Source organism: Podarcis liolepis (assembly GCF_965112155.1).
Source record: "Podarcis liolepis genome assembly, chromosome: 2".
NCBI lineage: Eukaryota > Metazoa > Chordata > Lepidosauria > Squamata > Lacertidae > Podarcis > Podarcis liolepis.
In genome coordinates this window covers 22,552,404-22,568,095 of record NC_139555.1, presented here as the reverse complement: position 1 = coordinate 22,568,095, position 15,692 = coordinate 22,552,404, and the positions used below count along the sequence as shown (strand labels likewise).

The 15,692-nt window shown below is 44.9% G+C and overlaps 2 protein-coding genes and 1 long non-coding RNA gene across 11 annotated transcripts in view; 2 read left to right on the top strand and 1 right to left on the bottom strand.

Moving 5' to 3' along the window:
- TEX2 (testis expressed 2) overlaps window positions 1-6,421 on the top strand; it is a 102,544-nt gene extending 96,123 nt beyond the window's left edge. For all 9 annotated transcript variants that reach the window (XM_083489901.1, XM_083489903.1, XM_083489905.1 and 6 more), the window contains 3 exons: window positions 1,218-1,427; window positions 3,440-3,560; window positions 4,443-6,421. In XM_083489901.1, the coding sequence (XP_083346027.1) occupies window positions 1,218-1,427; window positions 3,440-3,560; window positions 4,443-4,565 (454 nt within the window). In that variant the 3' untranslated portion in view covers window positions 4,566-6,421. The remainder of the gene's footprint in view (window positions 1-1,217; window positions 1,428-3,439; window positions 3,561-4,442) is intronic.
- A 2,526-nt stretch (window positions 6,422-8,947) lies between these two features.
- Window positions 8,948-12,643, bottom strand: LOC310700664. The gene is made up of 2 exons (XR_014522677.1): window positions 10,598-12,643; window positions 8,948-9,059 (listed from the first exon to the last, which is right to left on the bottom strand). It is a non-coding gene; the product is annotated as an uncharacterized lncRNA (long non-coding RNA).
- Window positions 12,644-14,570: 1,927 nt separating this feature from the next.
- The window catches only part of ERN1 (endoplasmic reticulum to nucleus signaling 1), a 69,191-nt gene continuing 68,069 nt past the window's right edge, over window positions 14,571-15,692 (top strand). Inside the window, exon 1 of the mRNA XM_083489923.1 lies at window positions 14,571-15,071. Coding sequence (XP_083346049.1) covers window positions 14,982-15,071 — 90 coding nt within the window. The 5' untranslated portion in view covers window positions 14,571-14,981. The remainder of the gene's footprint in view (window positions 15,072-15,692) is intronic.

Here is a 15,692-nt window from a genome sequence, read left to right as displayed (position 1 = left end):
CAAATTCCACTGTCGAACAGCTCTTACTGTCAGGAAGTTCTTCCTAATGTTTAGGTGGAATCTTCTTTCTTGTAGTTTGGATCCATTGCTCCGTGTCCGCTTCTCTGGAGCAGCAGAAAACAACCTTTCTCCCTCCTCTATATGACATCCTTTTATATATTTGAACATGGCTATCATATCACCCCTTAACCTCTTCTTCTCCAGGCTAAACATGCCCAGCTCCCTTAGCTGTTCCTCATAAGGCATCGTTTCCAGGCCTTTGACCATTTTGGTTGCCCTCCTCTGGACACGTTCCAGTTTGTCAGTGTCCTTCTTGAATTGTGGTGCCCAGAACTGGACACAGTACTCCAGGTGAGTACTGATGATCAAGGGTCTGGAAGCTAAGCCTTATGAGGAGCGCTTGAAGGAGCTGGGTATGTTTAGCCTGGAAAAGAGGAGACTGAGAGGAGATAGGATAGCCATCTTCTAATATCTCAAGGGCTGACACATGGAGGAGGGAGCAGGCTTGTTTTCTCCTGCTCTGGAGGGTAGGACTCGAACCAATGACTTCAAGTTGCAAGAAAGGAGATTCCGACTAAACCTTTGGAATAACTTTCTGATGGTAAGAGCAGTTTGGTGGTGGAACAGACTCCCACGAGAGGTGGTGAACTCTCCTTCCTTGGATGTTTTTAAGCAGAGGTTGGATGGCTATCTGTCCTGGATGCTTTAGCAGAGATTCCTGCATTGCAGGGGATTGGACTAGATGACACTTGGGCCACTTCCAACTCTTAAGATTCTGTGATAAGCCCAAGCTAGCTTGGCCAATGGCCAAGGATGATGGGAGTTGATGTCTGGAAACCTGCAGAGAGCTCTGTGTGAATATTCTATCTACAGTGGTACCTCTGGTTACGAACTTAATTCGTTCCGGAGGTCCGTTCTTAACCTGAAACGGTTCTTAACCTGAGGTACCACTTTAGCTAATGGGGTCTGCCACCGTGCCGCCACCGTGTGATTTCTGTTCTCATCCTGAAGTAAAGTTCTTAACCCAAGGTACTACGTCCGGGTTAGCCGAGTCTGTAACCCGAAGTGTTTGTAACTTGAGGTGTTTGTAATCTGAGGTACCACTGTACAGCTACAGAATAAGATAAAACGTTTTGTTTTTTAAATTTTTAAAAACCCTGCTTTTCCAGGAACAGCTGTAAACCTACTTTGATTCTTTCTTCTTTTCTCTCTCAAAGATATGTTGGGGGGCACCGAACCAGTAAAATAATGAGGTTTGTGGATAAAATCACCAAGTCAAAATACTTCCAGAAAGCAACAGAGACGGAGTTCATCAAAAAAAAGATTGAAGAGGTCTCGAACACTCCACTTTTGCTAACCGTTGAGGTACAAGAATGTAAAGGAACATTAGCAGTTAACATTCCTCCACCTCCCAGTGATCGAATATGGTAAGCGGGAGTCGAGACTTGACTTGAAGCCTTTTCAAGAACAGTGCAATTTATCATTTGTTCCTATGAAGCTACCAGGTTTGATTCTTTCTGTGCGTGCTGTGGAAAGAGCTCCTATTTTGCCATTTGGGTTGCCCCCCACCCTGCTGCTCCCTTTTTGTTTCTTTCATGTGAAAGCAAAGAAGGCTGCATATGTGTGCAGCTGAAGGGTTGGTATGCCGTAGGATGTCCCATCTTAAGAACTGGCAAGCATTTTTAAGAAGCATTTTGCAAATCCCAACCATGCATTGTGCCTGGTACCTGAGTCCTACTCAGAGCAGACCCACCTAAGCGGTCATGGCTAAGGTCCATTAATTGCAGTGGGTCTACTCTACACCTTAGAGGTCCCAGGCCCTAAGGAAGTTAGATTAGCCTCAACCAGAGCCAGGGCCTTTTCAACACTGGCTCCGGCCTGGTGGAACGCTCTATCTCATGAGACCAGGGCCCTGCGGGATCTGATTTCTTTCCGCAGGGCCTGTAAGACAGAGTTGTTCCACCTGGCCTTTGGCTTAGAATAAATTTGATTCCCTCCCCCCTTTCTTTTTTCCTCTCTCCTCCTGTGTTGAGGCTGCATTTTAATGTTTTAATTGTTTTAATGTTGTATTTTAATCTTGTTTTTAAGTTGTATTTCAATCAACTTGTTTTTATTATTGGTTGTTAGCTGCCCTGAGCCCGGTCTTGGCTGGGGAGGGCAGGGTATAAATAAAAATTATTATTATTATTATTATTATTATTATTATTATTATTACTCTACCTTAGTTGGATGCAACCCTTTGGGTTATATCCAACTTACCCAGGACCAAGTTTAATTGCACACAATTTTGCTTGCTTCGGAGGGGGTATGTATGGCACTTGCTATTCCTACAAACTGGGAGCAGCTAACCTGCAGCCTTCCACATATTGTAGGACCCTAGTTCCCATTGGCCCCAGACAGCAGAGCCAGCATTTGGGGATGATGGGCGCTGTAGTCTAGCAACATATGGAGAGCCACAGGGTAGCCCTTTCCAACTCTACAATTCTGTGATTCTATGAAACAGTTTGTTAAGATACACAATCAAACCTTGGTTGTCGAACGTAATCCGTTCCGGAAGCCTGTTCAGCTTCCGAAACATTCGACAACCGAGGCGCGGTTTACAATTGGTTGCAAGCGCTTCTGGCACTCAAGCGGAAGCTGCGTCGGACTTTCAGCTTTCGAAAACCGGAGCATTTACTTCCAGGTTTTCAGGGTTCAGGAGCCAAAACGTTCGAAAACAGAGCCGTTCGGGAGCCGAGGTTTGACTCCACATTCCACTTCAGACTGTAGATGGGAGGGGTGCTGTTGTAAAAATAAATAAATGTCTAAATCCATTTTTTAAAGCTTTTCGTAGATTTCTAATATTTGAAAAGCTGGTAAAAGCTAGCAGTTCTGTTAGGGCAGAGAAGCATGAGTGCGGGATTGCGGGGGGGTTGAGCTACTGTAATCTAGAAATCAAGGAGAATTAGCTCTTCCCAGTTTATGATGAGGCCCATTGCTGGGAAACAAAGTATTGCACAAGATGAGGATCAAGACAGGTGTATCCCTGAACCTTTGACCCTGAATTAGAGCAAGTTTTGGTATTAACACCTCTATTGTTACATCTGTAAATTACTGTTTACTACTAGCAGCAAAGACTGTTTTACTTGGTACTGGAATTCAGAAGCAATACAAATTGTTAATGACTCATACCAAGGAAGATTCACAGCTTTGTCGCATTGTAACATAAAGCGAATACACAAGATAACTAGTGTGCTAGCTATATTGTTGGACTTGGACCAGAGAGACATGCGTTTAGATCCCCAGTTCAAGTGTGGATGTCTCAATATGTCCTTTAGCAAGTATCTCTTTTGGACTTATCTCCCAGGTTGGTAGTTTATGATAAGAGCGGAAGGAGGAAGCAGAAGATGAATCCGATAAACAAGTAAATGCAGCCATACATTCTTTGTGTTCTGTTCAGGTACGGCTTCCGAAGACCACCCTACCTGGAGCTCAAAGCTAGGCCAAAGCTTGGTGAGAGAGAGGTGACTTTGGTTCATGTGACTGAATGGATAGAGAAAAAATTGGAACAAGAATTCCAGGTATTTTTCTTCAAACCTCTTTTAATTGTGACTGGGGTTTAAGTGTGTCCTTAGATAATTTTGTCCACTTCACAAGGCTTGGTGAGGAAGCATGGGGTGGTTGTTGTTGTTTTTGGTTTTTTAAAGACTATAAAAATCCAACTGAAATCATAATGCAGAAAACCTGCTTGAAATTATCGCACATTGACTTGGTGCCAGCCACTCAAAACCAGCTCCTGGAGTAAATCTGCAGGGGAAAAATTCCACCTGTAATATTTGTGGTGAAGCAGAAATTATGGGGCCTACATTAGTCCTACTCAGAGTAGGCCCACTGAAATGGATGACATAACTCACTTAGGTCCATTAATTTAAATTGGTCAGCTCAGAGTATTAAGCTTAGTTGGACGCAACCTTCTGTCCAAACTTCAGATCAGTGCTGCTTTGGAAATCGGGGGGGGGGGCGCATAAGGGGCTTCTGCAGGCAGCAGAGGGAATCCTTACACACACACATACACACCAAAAGGTAAATTGCTTCATCAAAATTGTATAGTTCAAATGATAACTTGTCATCTGAAAACTGATGTAGCTTTGTCATAAATGACTGGTGTTTCAAATCTGTTTCATAGATTAAAATAAAAAGATACTGGGGATTATGTTTGGTTGCTGTATACCTGTTTAGTATCATACTTGTTAGACCCACCGATAGGTTGGTCTGAAATATTCACAAATTCTAGGCAAAAAGCAGCAAGCCTAGATTGTGGCTGCTTAAACCCCCTTCGCGCATTAATGCAGTTACTGGGAAACAGGAGACGGACCAAAATGAAGGGAAATTAGCTTATTTTTGAAGCATATCACTTGCCTGTGTCGTTTGAATTTTCTGATTGGTTTTTTTACACTTTGCAGAAAATTTTTGTCATGCCAAACATGGACGATGTTTATATCCCTCTAATGCACTCAGCCATGGATCCCCGTTCATCTGTGTGTCCTCCGAAAGAATCCGTCACAGAAGCTACTGATCAGCCATGAAATGTGAAGACTGCAGTTTACAGTATTAACAGATTATGTTTTCATGTGGTTTTGGGGTTTTTTAAAAAAACAGCAATGAACTGTTTAGTAGATTTTGTCCTTGTGCCACATTTTATTTTGCTTTCCGAGGAGGATGGCTTTATGCCCATCGTTGCTCCAGTTTGCCCAAGTGTTGCTCCTATCTCCTTTTCTGAACGTAAATTCCATTTCCTAAACCAGTCTGTGTCTTTGCAGCAGCTGCTGTTGGGCTTCCGACGTTAGCAGTTAACGCGCAGCACCGTTCTGCTGTAAAGGATTAGGAAAATCTCCACCAACTGCAATTGAACCAGGAGCTTTGACGCGAATAGTTGTTGTTCGTGAGCGTGCAATATTGGCAGTGCACACCGAGCATCGATGGCTCGCCTTATGCAGCCGCACGAACCCGTCCTCTATAAGGAACAAATTTGCATAACTGGAATACCTCCCTCTCCCTCCCTCTTTCTCTTTCTCTCTCAGGCGGTTGGAGGTGTAAAATGAACAGATATGTTCTTTCACTTCTGCAGTCCCAATAGCTTGTGTCAAGCAAATTTTGAACTGTTTTCCGGAGTTAAGAATGTAAATTGGATGTATAGGTGATAATTGTGAAATCACTTCATGTGGATTATACATAGTAGCTTATTTTTTCATACAAAATTGTGCTTCTTTTGGAAACAAGTAGCCATATAACACATGCAGACATACAGAAGTGATTAGCGAGGGGGGTCTAGCGATCCAGAAACGAATTAAAAATAAGGCAAAGCCATGAGACCAAACCATAGTAAGCCTTTTATTTAAGTGAGGTACAATCACCGTGGCTTGTGATTCAATACCTGTTGTTGGACATGAACACACGTCGAACTGTCTAATGCTGTCAGTACATGCATGTGTGTACTGAAAATGATTGCAGCTAGCCTGTATGAAGTCATTCAAGTTGATTAAATTTGTCTCACATTCCTGTTGCTGTGTTTCCTCGTGCATACGATGTTCATGGATACAGTATGGTGGATCCACTTTTTTAAAAGAGAGGTCAAATCCTGATTGTAACTCATTTGCCATCATTAACTATGGGCACCTTTTTAGGCCATCTCGTGAAAATGGAAGCTCAACAGGACTCCAGAGCATTACAACTGATAATGGCCAACACTTAACAACAAATTGCCTTGCTTTTCTTTATTGTCTTTAGACCATACATGCACATTAAATTGGTAACTATTAACACTACATCATAAATGATCGACACCAGTAACGGAGTGTTTCTTGATACTCAATATTGCCAACTACTTATGTCAAGAGAATGTTAAAATTAGTTTACAAAGCAGGTGAGTTATTCAGCTCGCCTCTTAATAGTGTGCTATGCTTTAAGTGGTTTTTAAACTTTTTGTATGTTGTGTTCAGTTACTGTGTATAAAACGTTTCATGATTTGTCATCTCGAAATGAAAACTAATTGAGTGGAGTTTTTTTTTTAAGCACCTTGCCTGAAACATATTTAAAGAAGAAAAAAAGCATTTAATATATTTAAGTATTCATATTATTTGGACACCTTTATTTTTGTTATGTAAACACCTGTGACCATTCCATTTTGTGTACAGACCCAGCTCTTGTTCTCCGTATGGAAACATTTCCCTTTATGAAGTCTGCATGTCTTCTTCACAGTTATTCCCCCCACCCCGCCCATGTGCAATAACAAAAGTCTAAAGACTAGATGCACTAATTAATATGTAAACAGATACCGAGATTTGACACAAGTGACTTCATTGCACTTCATTAATTGGACTATGTGGGTTATTACAATGGGTTTGCTTTGTTCTCTGAAATAAATTTATCCCATGTCAAAGAACTGATTGGGTGTCATTTCTGAAGTCGTGAAAGGGGGAGGGGGACATGGGAGGTCCTGTCCAAAAACTGCTGGCTCTCCAGATTTTGTTGCACCTCCGACTCCCAGCAGCCCCAACCAGCATGGTTAGAGATGATGGGAGTTGTGGTATAGCAACAAATGGAAGATTGGTTTCCCACCCCTGGTGGAAACAGCAGCCAGTTGGTTCAGTTATGGATTGCAATTGCCCAGTAGCCATTCCAGTCTGCAGCTTCTCTCCCCTGTTCATGGGTCCAAAGACCAAGGCATCCGTGCAGCCTCAACCAATTATAAACTTGTCAGCAGCAGACAACAATGCCAGATTGTAGACCATCTCCACCGCTATTTTCCCCAAGCAAAGTAATCCACACTGTTCTATTTATGAATTCTAAATTATTTACCATTTTGAGAACAGCAGCTGTGAACACTGCATGCAGGGCACACATGAATCAAGTTCTCGTTTTTTTCTGAGAGACAAGGCCATGAAAGACATTCTTCTTAAGTCTTGGGCCTGTACAGATAAGTGTGTTTCTCCCATGTCCTTTGCTTTATCATTGTGCAGCACTTAAGTTTCACAAGAACTTTGGCAAAACAGTAAAGCCCAAGTGGGACTTGCAAGACAGTGCTGAATGCTTCTGTTTGGGATTCCAGCCACTTAGTTAAGATACATGTGCCACTTTCTGTTTCCCCCAATTTGTCAGCAGTCCTTGGGCATTTATCTCCTGGGTTCAGTCTCTGGAGACATTTAAAACTAAGTTATTCACTTAGATTTTTTTAATAGCATATTTACACATATGTATGTCTATGTAATTCCTTAATTCATACTAAGAAGCTACATGCCCTTGTTCTTATCCTCTTCTAGGATACCATCCTGTTTAGTCCTGCTTTCTAGTCTACAGGTTGTGGCCTGCTCATTCCTAGCTATTATGGAAGAGATGCATCCAGGGATTTTTCCATAGATTTTTTTTGTACTTATATGCCACACTCCCCTACGTAGAGCACTCTCCAATCTGCAGTGTGTACAGAGGTATGTGTACTTTGGAAGTAAAAAAAACAACTTCATGCCAAGCAGTTGGTTGTCCCTAGAATCTACTGATCAGTGCTGCTATTGTTGGCAGCAGTGCAGGCACTTAACAGCCTTCAAATGTAATATATTTGCAATGGCATCTTCCTCAGGAAGCAGCACTTAATTTGGCAGTACTCGCAAGATGTGTCTGGCATTGCACTATAGCAATAGGTGCCCCCTGAGCAACTCGGGCCATAGGCCTGGGAATCTAAGATGCTTGCTGAAGGATCCCTTCGAATAGCGCTGCCAACCCTTGTCATAGCAGTTAAGTTACAGCCTACTAGGGCAGTGAGGAATCCTCATGGAAATTTGTTCAGTAGCAGCACTGTCACCTGTGACTCAACAGACAGTTGACATACTATACCAGTGGTGGCGAATCTATGGTACGCGTGCCAGAGGGCACACAGAGCCCTCTCTGTGGGCATGCATGCGGTCACCCCAGCAGGGCCGTAGCTTCCGTGCTGGGGGTGGATGAGGTCTCAGAAGTGGAGACCCCTGCCTCCACTCCTGCTTGCACACAAGTAGGAGCTGGAGCGGGCAGGTAAGCCGAGGAGTGCCTGGCTGCTTTCAGGTGGTGCAGGGGCTCTCAGCTGCAACTTCCGGGCTGTCTTCACAGGGTTGCAGGGGATCTGATGTGGAGTTTCCTGCAGCCAATCAGAAGCAGTGATTTGGCGTTAAAACATTTTGGAAGTCAAACGGACTTCCAGAACAGATTCCGTTCGACTTCCAAGGTATGACTGTACATCAGGACTGCCTGTGGCCCATATAATCCAGACTGGCATTTACTTAATTAATGCCCCAAGTTTTTAATGAGGATTAAAGAAAAATATTATTCATGCCAAACAAATTGCATCTTTCAGGAAATGTAGTTAATTTTTAAACCTTCGCTGTAGGCTCCTGAAAGGGATGGTATGAGAACCACTGTTTTGTCATGAATGCCTTGTTCATTACACTTTCCAGGCATGGGGAGGATTCAAAATTCTAGAATTTATTACACAAATTATGTGTTGTTAGTCTGGACATGTATTGTCCTAAGCCTCTGCCCAAATGGAAGCTTCTAACATTCCCAGAAACATTTTTTGTTGGGGTGTGTCACATAAAACAAAAATGACACTATTCAAAAGAGGTAGCAGTGGACTCCAGGGGTATAATATTCAGGCCAAATAAACCAAAGGCAAGCTGAAACCCAGTAAGTTCTGGTATACAATGCCAACTGTCTACGGTATTTGCAACCCTTGATGCAGTTCCAGATTGCAGTATTTAATCATCAGATGAAATGTAACTTGCCCTTAAAAGAATCACTCAGATTTCAGCTGAGCAGCACCAGTTATAAGCAAGTCCTTTACTTTTGCACTGTAGCGTAGCCGGTGAGGCCATGGAATCGGCCATGCACCAGTTCAAAGGCAGTGCTTCAAAGTCAACAGAGAAAAGAGCCGCACAATAGGTTTTTATTTTATTATTTTATTTTAAAATAGTGCACCCCCACAGCAGCTTTAGTCGAAGAGCAACGGCTCCTTCATGTAGTTTTCTTTCCACGAGGAAAAGGAAGACACTAGCCTGCCAAAAAAAAAGAGAAAAGGCATAGAGTTTAGACTGAGGAATGACAACATGGAACAATTTTCTTCCTGTGCGGCACACACAGCTTGCATGCCTGCTCTCCTTTTGCAACAGCGCACAGGTGTGCGGCAAATAGGGCCAGCCAGATTGCTGCAAGATAATCATCACAGCCAAGCCAGTCATTCCATAAGCAATGTAATTCTCTTAATTATGGCTGAAAGGAGATTTAATCTTTGATCATAACTTTTTTAAAAACAAGAATGGTTCTTCATAATATTGCAAGCATAAACAAACAAGAGCAAAGATAAAAGTCCAGTCACTGCCATTGCCATCCTCTTGCCAGTTACAACTGGTAAGCAGTAATGAATATATTTGCTTGTGGAAACATAGCCACTAAAGCTGAGGAGCATTATTCTGTCTCCCACTTGTGAATGCATCTTAATGGGGCCACGTACGGCAGCATAAAGATGCTACCTGCAGGGTAGCACAACCTGCCTTCTATAATTTTATGCTGGAGGCTCAGATTCTATGTCTCGTCATCTGCATCAGCAGTCTAACACGCCAAAAAAGAATCATCACAGCAGCCAGCATTAGGCAGTCAGGAGTGTTCCTTTTCTCAATGGCTACTTTCTCCAGTTAAAGATAAGAAGAAAAAACCCAGCCCGCATTTCAGAGGATTTAGGACTGCCTAGAGTCATCAAAAGCACAAAAGTCCACACACATTTGTTCTGGAGAGTCTAAAGTCCACCACCAGTTCCACCCTTGGCAGTAGATGCTCTGCTATGAGCATAACCCCCTCCAGCTATATTCAGCCAGTCTGAGCAGAGCATCGCCTATATAAACGAAACTGAGAGCATGGAGGAGAGATAATACTTTTACGCCACCATGTTAAGCAATAGCGAGCAATTAAAAGTGTTGGGATCATTTTGCAAAATATACACTAACGTGGCCTATACACCAGCCTAACGGGGGCGCAGTTGTATAATTCGGTATCCTATATTCTTAAGGTCCCCCTGCACGTTGGACGTCCTTCCACTTTTAGCCACTAGGCCCTGCTCAAAAGCACGCAAAAACATTTCCCTGCCCTTTTTCGCCGTGATGGCACGTGCTTTTTTGGGGAACAAAGTTCCAAAACCGACGGGTGCCTGCGAGCAGAAGAAAATCCACGGCAATCGTTATTCCCAATTACTGAGCGTATAAATATAAGGACTTTTTGCGTGCGCTAAGAACCCGCCCCCCCCCCAAATCCGCACTGTACCGGACATTATTCCGTTCTGCTTTCCTGGTCCTGCGGGTGACGCGTGGTGCTGATGCTGCAAAGTTTTTATTTTAATTTTACCGGGGAGTAAAGCCCCGCGGATCTCCATAGGGCAGCAACCGGCCCAGAATAAATGTCCCGAATTTGCCCTTGCTGTCTCCTCGCCTGCACAGGACGGCTTCCCGAGACCGCTCTTTGCTTCCTCCAACCACGCAGGGTCCTCGTTTCTTTCCCCTCCCCACGTAAATCCCTTCTCAAAATAAGGATAAGCCGCACTCACCTTCCCCAGCTCCCCGTCCTTGCAGCGAAAAGGCCGGAGCAGCTTTCTCCAGCTCTATTTATGCCCCTTGTGACGCGCCAAGACCCGCCCCTTCCCGTCAGAAGCCGCGTGGGATGCGGAGGATGTGGCGAGGTGAAAGTACATCGCTAATGCGCAAAGCGTTTTGTTTCGGCCTCTTGGGGGCGCCGGGATTGGGGCCGCTTATTCTTTACGGCCGCTTGAAGCCTTGCAGCCTAAAAGAGATCGGCTGCAGGCGGTGTTGTGCACCCTGTAAACCCTGTTTAATTTACTCTTGAGTAATGGATTGGGCTGTAAATCAGGACGCTGCCGAGTTAGGGTTGCCATGTGGCGCACGACCCAATATGAAATAAGCAGTATATCTTTCCGTTTTCCCACGTCCGTCATTTCCTGCTTGGTTGTTGTTGTTTTAATTGCTTTTTATTTATTTGCACCGTTGTTGTTTTCAATAGAGAAACTACATTGCTGTGGTTCTCCGAAGCCGTTAACTAAATATGGAGTGAGTCGGGGTAATTTGCGCAAGTTTTGAAGCGTTGTTGCCTTGGCTGCCTTTTAATCGCGGCTCCAGATTTATTTTATTTCACTTGCCTCCAGCAAATGCTTCTACCCGCTAGAGGACACTAATTGCTCGTTTTAAAAACGGGTAGGTGGAGTTAGGAAGAGAGTACAGTATTCCTCGTTTCCCCCTGGAAAACATCCCTTGCGGGAGTTGAGCTAAGGGAAATATATATGTTTAAGTCCCCTAGCAGAAAATAATCAAATGAGTAGGAGATGCTTAATTTATTTTATCTTTATTGCAGATGCTTTTGGGAAGACAATACCAAAGCAGTATTCCAGCAAGGAACTTGCTAAATCAAGAGTTCCATTAACATTTAAAATATAAAAAATAATGAGGAATTTTTTTAATATAAAAAATAAATATTATAGAAAATAATAAGGAAAGAAGAGGCAGAAATTGCTTCAGGAATTCTGTTTGGCAGAGCCCCTGCTTGTGCAGCTTCATTTTTATTTTTTACTTGCCCTTGGACACAACCCTCAACATGTTTTTGTCACATTTTAGGCAGTTTTGCTAAATTCCAGTGAAACCAGAGGAATTGTTTTCACTTGCTGCAATGACTTGGAGTGGTTCCACAGCAAATGATTAGCTAATGTCGCATTCAGACCATTGCTTTCCTTTTAAAACCTGGTTTGTGGTTACTTCCCTCACTTGATTTCCATCGCAATTGCAGTGCTAGTCTCCCAACTGCGGATTGTTAAAGTTTCATTATCATGTGGCCCCAAAATTCCGGATCCCCCCAAAACTGTTGCCAAAGTTTTAGTGCTGTTTTGTGCTGTGAACTCTGTGTTTCGTGCTGCCCCCCCAACCAATTGACACAACAAATGCCCCAAAAATCCAACCTTGTCCAATTGACTCCAAACAGGTGCCAAAGTTTAGTGCTGGTTTTGTACTAAAACCTGGGCTAAAGTGGGCTAAGGGGACCGAAGTGGGACAAAGTGGGTTAAGGAGACTTGAGGGGACTTGTAGGGCCTGAAGTGGGCTGAGGAGACTTGGGGGCCCCAAAATGAGCAAAGAGACTTGAGGGGCCCAAAGTTGGCCGATGGGAGTTGAGGGGACTTGAGGGGCTCCTCCTCCACCCTTTAGTCTTCTAGAAATTTTTGGTACTTCTGCAAACCTGAGGGTTATTGCAAGACTCCCTCATCTGCATCTGTTGATGCCTCTCTTCTTGCTATATAAGCGATGGCATGTGTTATGTACCGAGTTGAATAGGATCCAAAATGCAGCAGTCTGATTGGTCCTAGAACAATAGGATCCAAAATGCAGCAATCTGATTGGTCCTAGAACAATAGGATTCAGAATGCAGCAGTCTGATTGGTCCGCAGGAGCCACCCAATCTAGCTCCAAGTGGAAGTGAATCCGCAACCTGATTGGCCTACAGGAGAATCCCAGAATTAGCGAATCACTTGGGGCCCATTGTGTAAATAATGTATATAAAGCAGACACTTTGGAGGATTGGCATTTCTCACTACTATGAGCTGAATAAAGAGCATGAAATCCACACGCGGCTCCGAGTATATTTCAGCATGGTACTCAGAAAATGAAATAAGAATTAGAAGACCGGTTTTGATTTTGAACAGAGCACCATTTGCTTTGCAACTCCTATTAATTATAACATCAGCAAATGATATCTAACAAGGGCTAATGAGTACAGCATAAAAATATAGATACAAGTTAGGCGCGCTCAGGAAAATCATTTGCTAAGCAGCATTCATTCATTCACAGAGGTCAAATCTCTCCTTTAATCTCCATTATGTTTGTTCAAGAACCTTTAGAACTGATGAACAGTTAATGGAAATGCATGGTTTCTCTTATTATTACAACTGAAGTTCACCTAGGGACTGGAGGGGTCATGGTGACTTTCTCTCTCTAAACCCGCCTGCCAAGATGCAAAACAAACACATCTCTCATTGGACTAACTTGTCTGCAGGTTAAAATTGCCAGGGAACTCAGACAAGCTTTTGTCCCGCTCTCACTGACCTTTAGACATTTTAGCAGCATGGACTGGGCCCTCCATTTTGTCAAGTACGGTTCTTTCTGGAACTTTCAGAATTGCTGCCCTGTTGAGTTTTAATGCTACACACTTCTGCTTCCATTGCTGTTAATTTACCTTTCTGTAAAATCATATAAAGTCTGAAAGATCCATATGGTAAGTGATTAACAGTTCCAACATAAATATTCTAAGCAGGAAAGTTGGTGGTCTTTTTAGCCTACTCTGTCCCTGCATATTCACAACAGCATGTGCTAGAGTACCATTATTTCCCATTAGGCATCATTATCATCAAATGCTATGAGGTCTTTGGCACTGTACTCAAGATTTTTGCAGACTTGAGACATCAATAATGTCAAATATTACTCTCCCTACATATCCCACAATACTGTAGATATTTTGTCCTGCACAATACCCTTCCAACCTGTGGCCTCTTTCTCGCTGAGATGGTTAACATGTCTTGACCCAACTACTTTTGACAGGTCTATCTCCTGTCTCCAGAAAATGAGGTTGTCAGGAAAAAGCCTAGGCTGCAGAACACTTAAACCAAAACCTAGTTTTGTAGGAACCTAGGGAGCTCAAGTAGAACAGCTTTGACACAGGCTTATTTATTTGTTCAGTTTATATCTGTCACCACTTCTTTTGATTCCAGTAAGGCCTAAAAATCTTGTGACTCCAAACCTGCCCTGGTACCTAAGAAATGTGCGCAATGAGGACCTGACTGGTGCTCCATCCAGTATGTGGGAGTAGAGGGGTGCTACTTTGTGGCTTGGATTTCTTGCACACATCCATAGCAGCCAACTCCTATGGGCCAAGGTCCCATTTGGCACCCCAATAAAATATTTGAGGGGGGCGGACCCCCCCAAGTTGATAGACATTGCCATTCAAATGGTGTGTGCGTGCCGCATCATGTGATTGATGATGCAGGGCAGGGCTTACCTGGGGGGTCCCCAATATTTGATTCAAGTTGGCACCCCTGCGACACATTTAAATGGCAGGGCTGTCTATGGCGCGAGACCTTGAAAATCATTTGGTTCCAGAGTGGAAAACCATATTAAAATAGGTGTAAATGTCTACATCTACACCCATTCAAACATATATCAGACCCTCCAAGTGTCCCTATTTTCCAGGGACGTCCCTGATTTAGGGAAGCCGTCCAGGTGTCTGATTTGATCCTGGAATGTCCCGCTTTTCCTTAGGACCTCCCTATATTCATGGGAGAAACGTCGGAGGGTATGGAGTTATCCGACCCCCGGAGCCGTCTGAAGGCAATCCTGTATAGGGACGTTAATGTTTGATTATGTTTTTTATATGTGTCGGAAGCCGCCCGAAGTGGCTGGGGCCACCCAGTCCAATGGGCGGGGTATAAACAGCCAAATTACTATTATGGAATGGGACGTCCTTACTTCCCTCGGGGAAACAAGTCGGAGGGCATGATCTATATGCGACACACACACGCGCACTGTGTGTCTCCCTCCCTGCTAGGCATGTTGCCAGCAGGGAAAAGGCGGGGAAGCCGCTGAAGGCCGGCCCTCCTCTTTCTGGCCTCTCCGTTTCATAAAGCCGAGAGTTTCCTCGCGCAGGGCTTTGGAGGCGCCTCCTGAGTGCCAGCCGGTGCCAGTCCCCCGGCAACCCCCGACGAGCTCGGCCCGACCCTCCGCGCGCCTCTCCATCCCTTCCTCCTTTGACGCGGAAGGCAGAGCGAGGCGAGGCTCCGCCTCCGGAGGAGGCAGGCCGGACACGCCGCAGTCAAGGGCGGCCCGAGAGGCTGCCGAGCCGGGCGGGCGCTGCGCCGGGGCCCGGGAGCGGCGTCGAGAGCCATGGCGCGTCGGGAGCGTGTGGCGGCGGCGTCCAGTGGGCTTCTCCTCCGCCTGGCCGCTCTGTGGCTGCTGCTCTGTCTGGGACCCCGGGTAAGGGCGCACGGCTGGGGCTCTCCGCTTTCCCGGGGGCGAGGGGGCGAAGCTGCGCGGTGCTGGGTTGGGGGAGAGGCGGAGAGGCGGAGAGGGGCGTTCCGAAAAGGCTTCCTTGCTTCTTCTCGCCCTTTCACGGGCATGGTGGGGGGCCCAAACATAACCCAGGGGGGCGCAAAGCGGGGTTCAGGTACTTTCTCCGTCGGGGAGAGATGCGGGGAAACTCGGGCGTTAAAACCCCCTGCCGCTGCTGGCGCCCCCTAGAGCGCAGAAGGGAGGGCAAATGATGGGGATATTTGCCCCACCTGCGCTCCCAGAGTTCGCCCTCGTTGCAGGTGAGGTGGGCAGAGGACGTGGGAACTGCCCTTCGGGGTTGTTGTTTGGAAACCGGTTCTGTATTATTATGACGATTGAATATTTTCCTCGTTTAACGAAAGCACAGGCATTGCCTCATTCTCCGGGTGGCGTTTTCTGCCGATTAGTTTTATTTGCCGTGAGACGTTGGTGTTATGGGGTTGGGAAGAAAACAGTGGGGGGAGACGGGGTGTGTGGCAAAGCTGATGTTCTCTTACTTAGTATATGTGTGGGGTTTTTGTGTTGGGGTCACTTGGATAGGTCCTC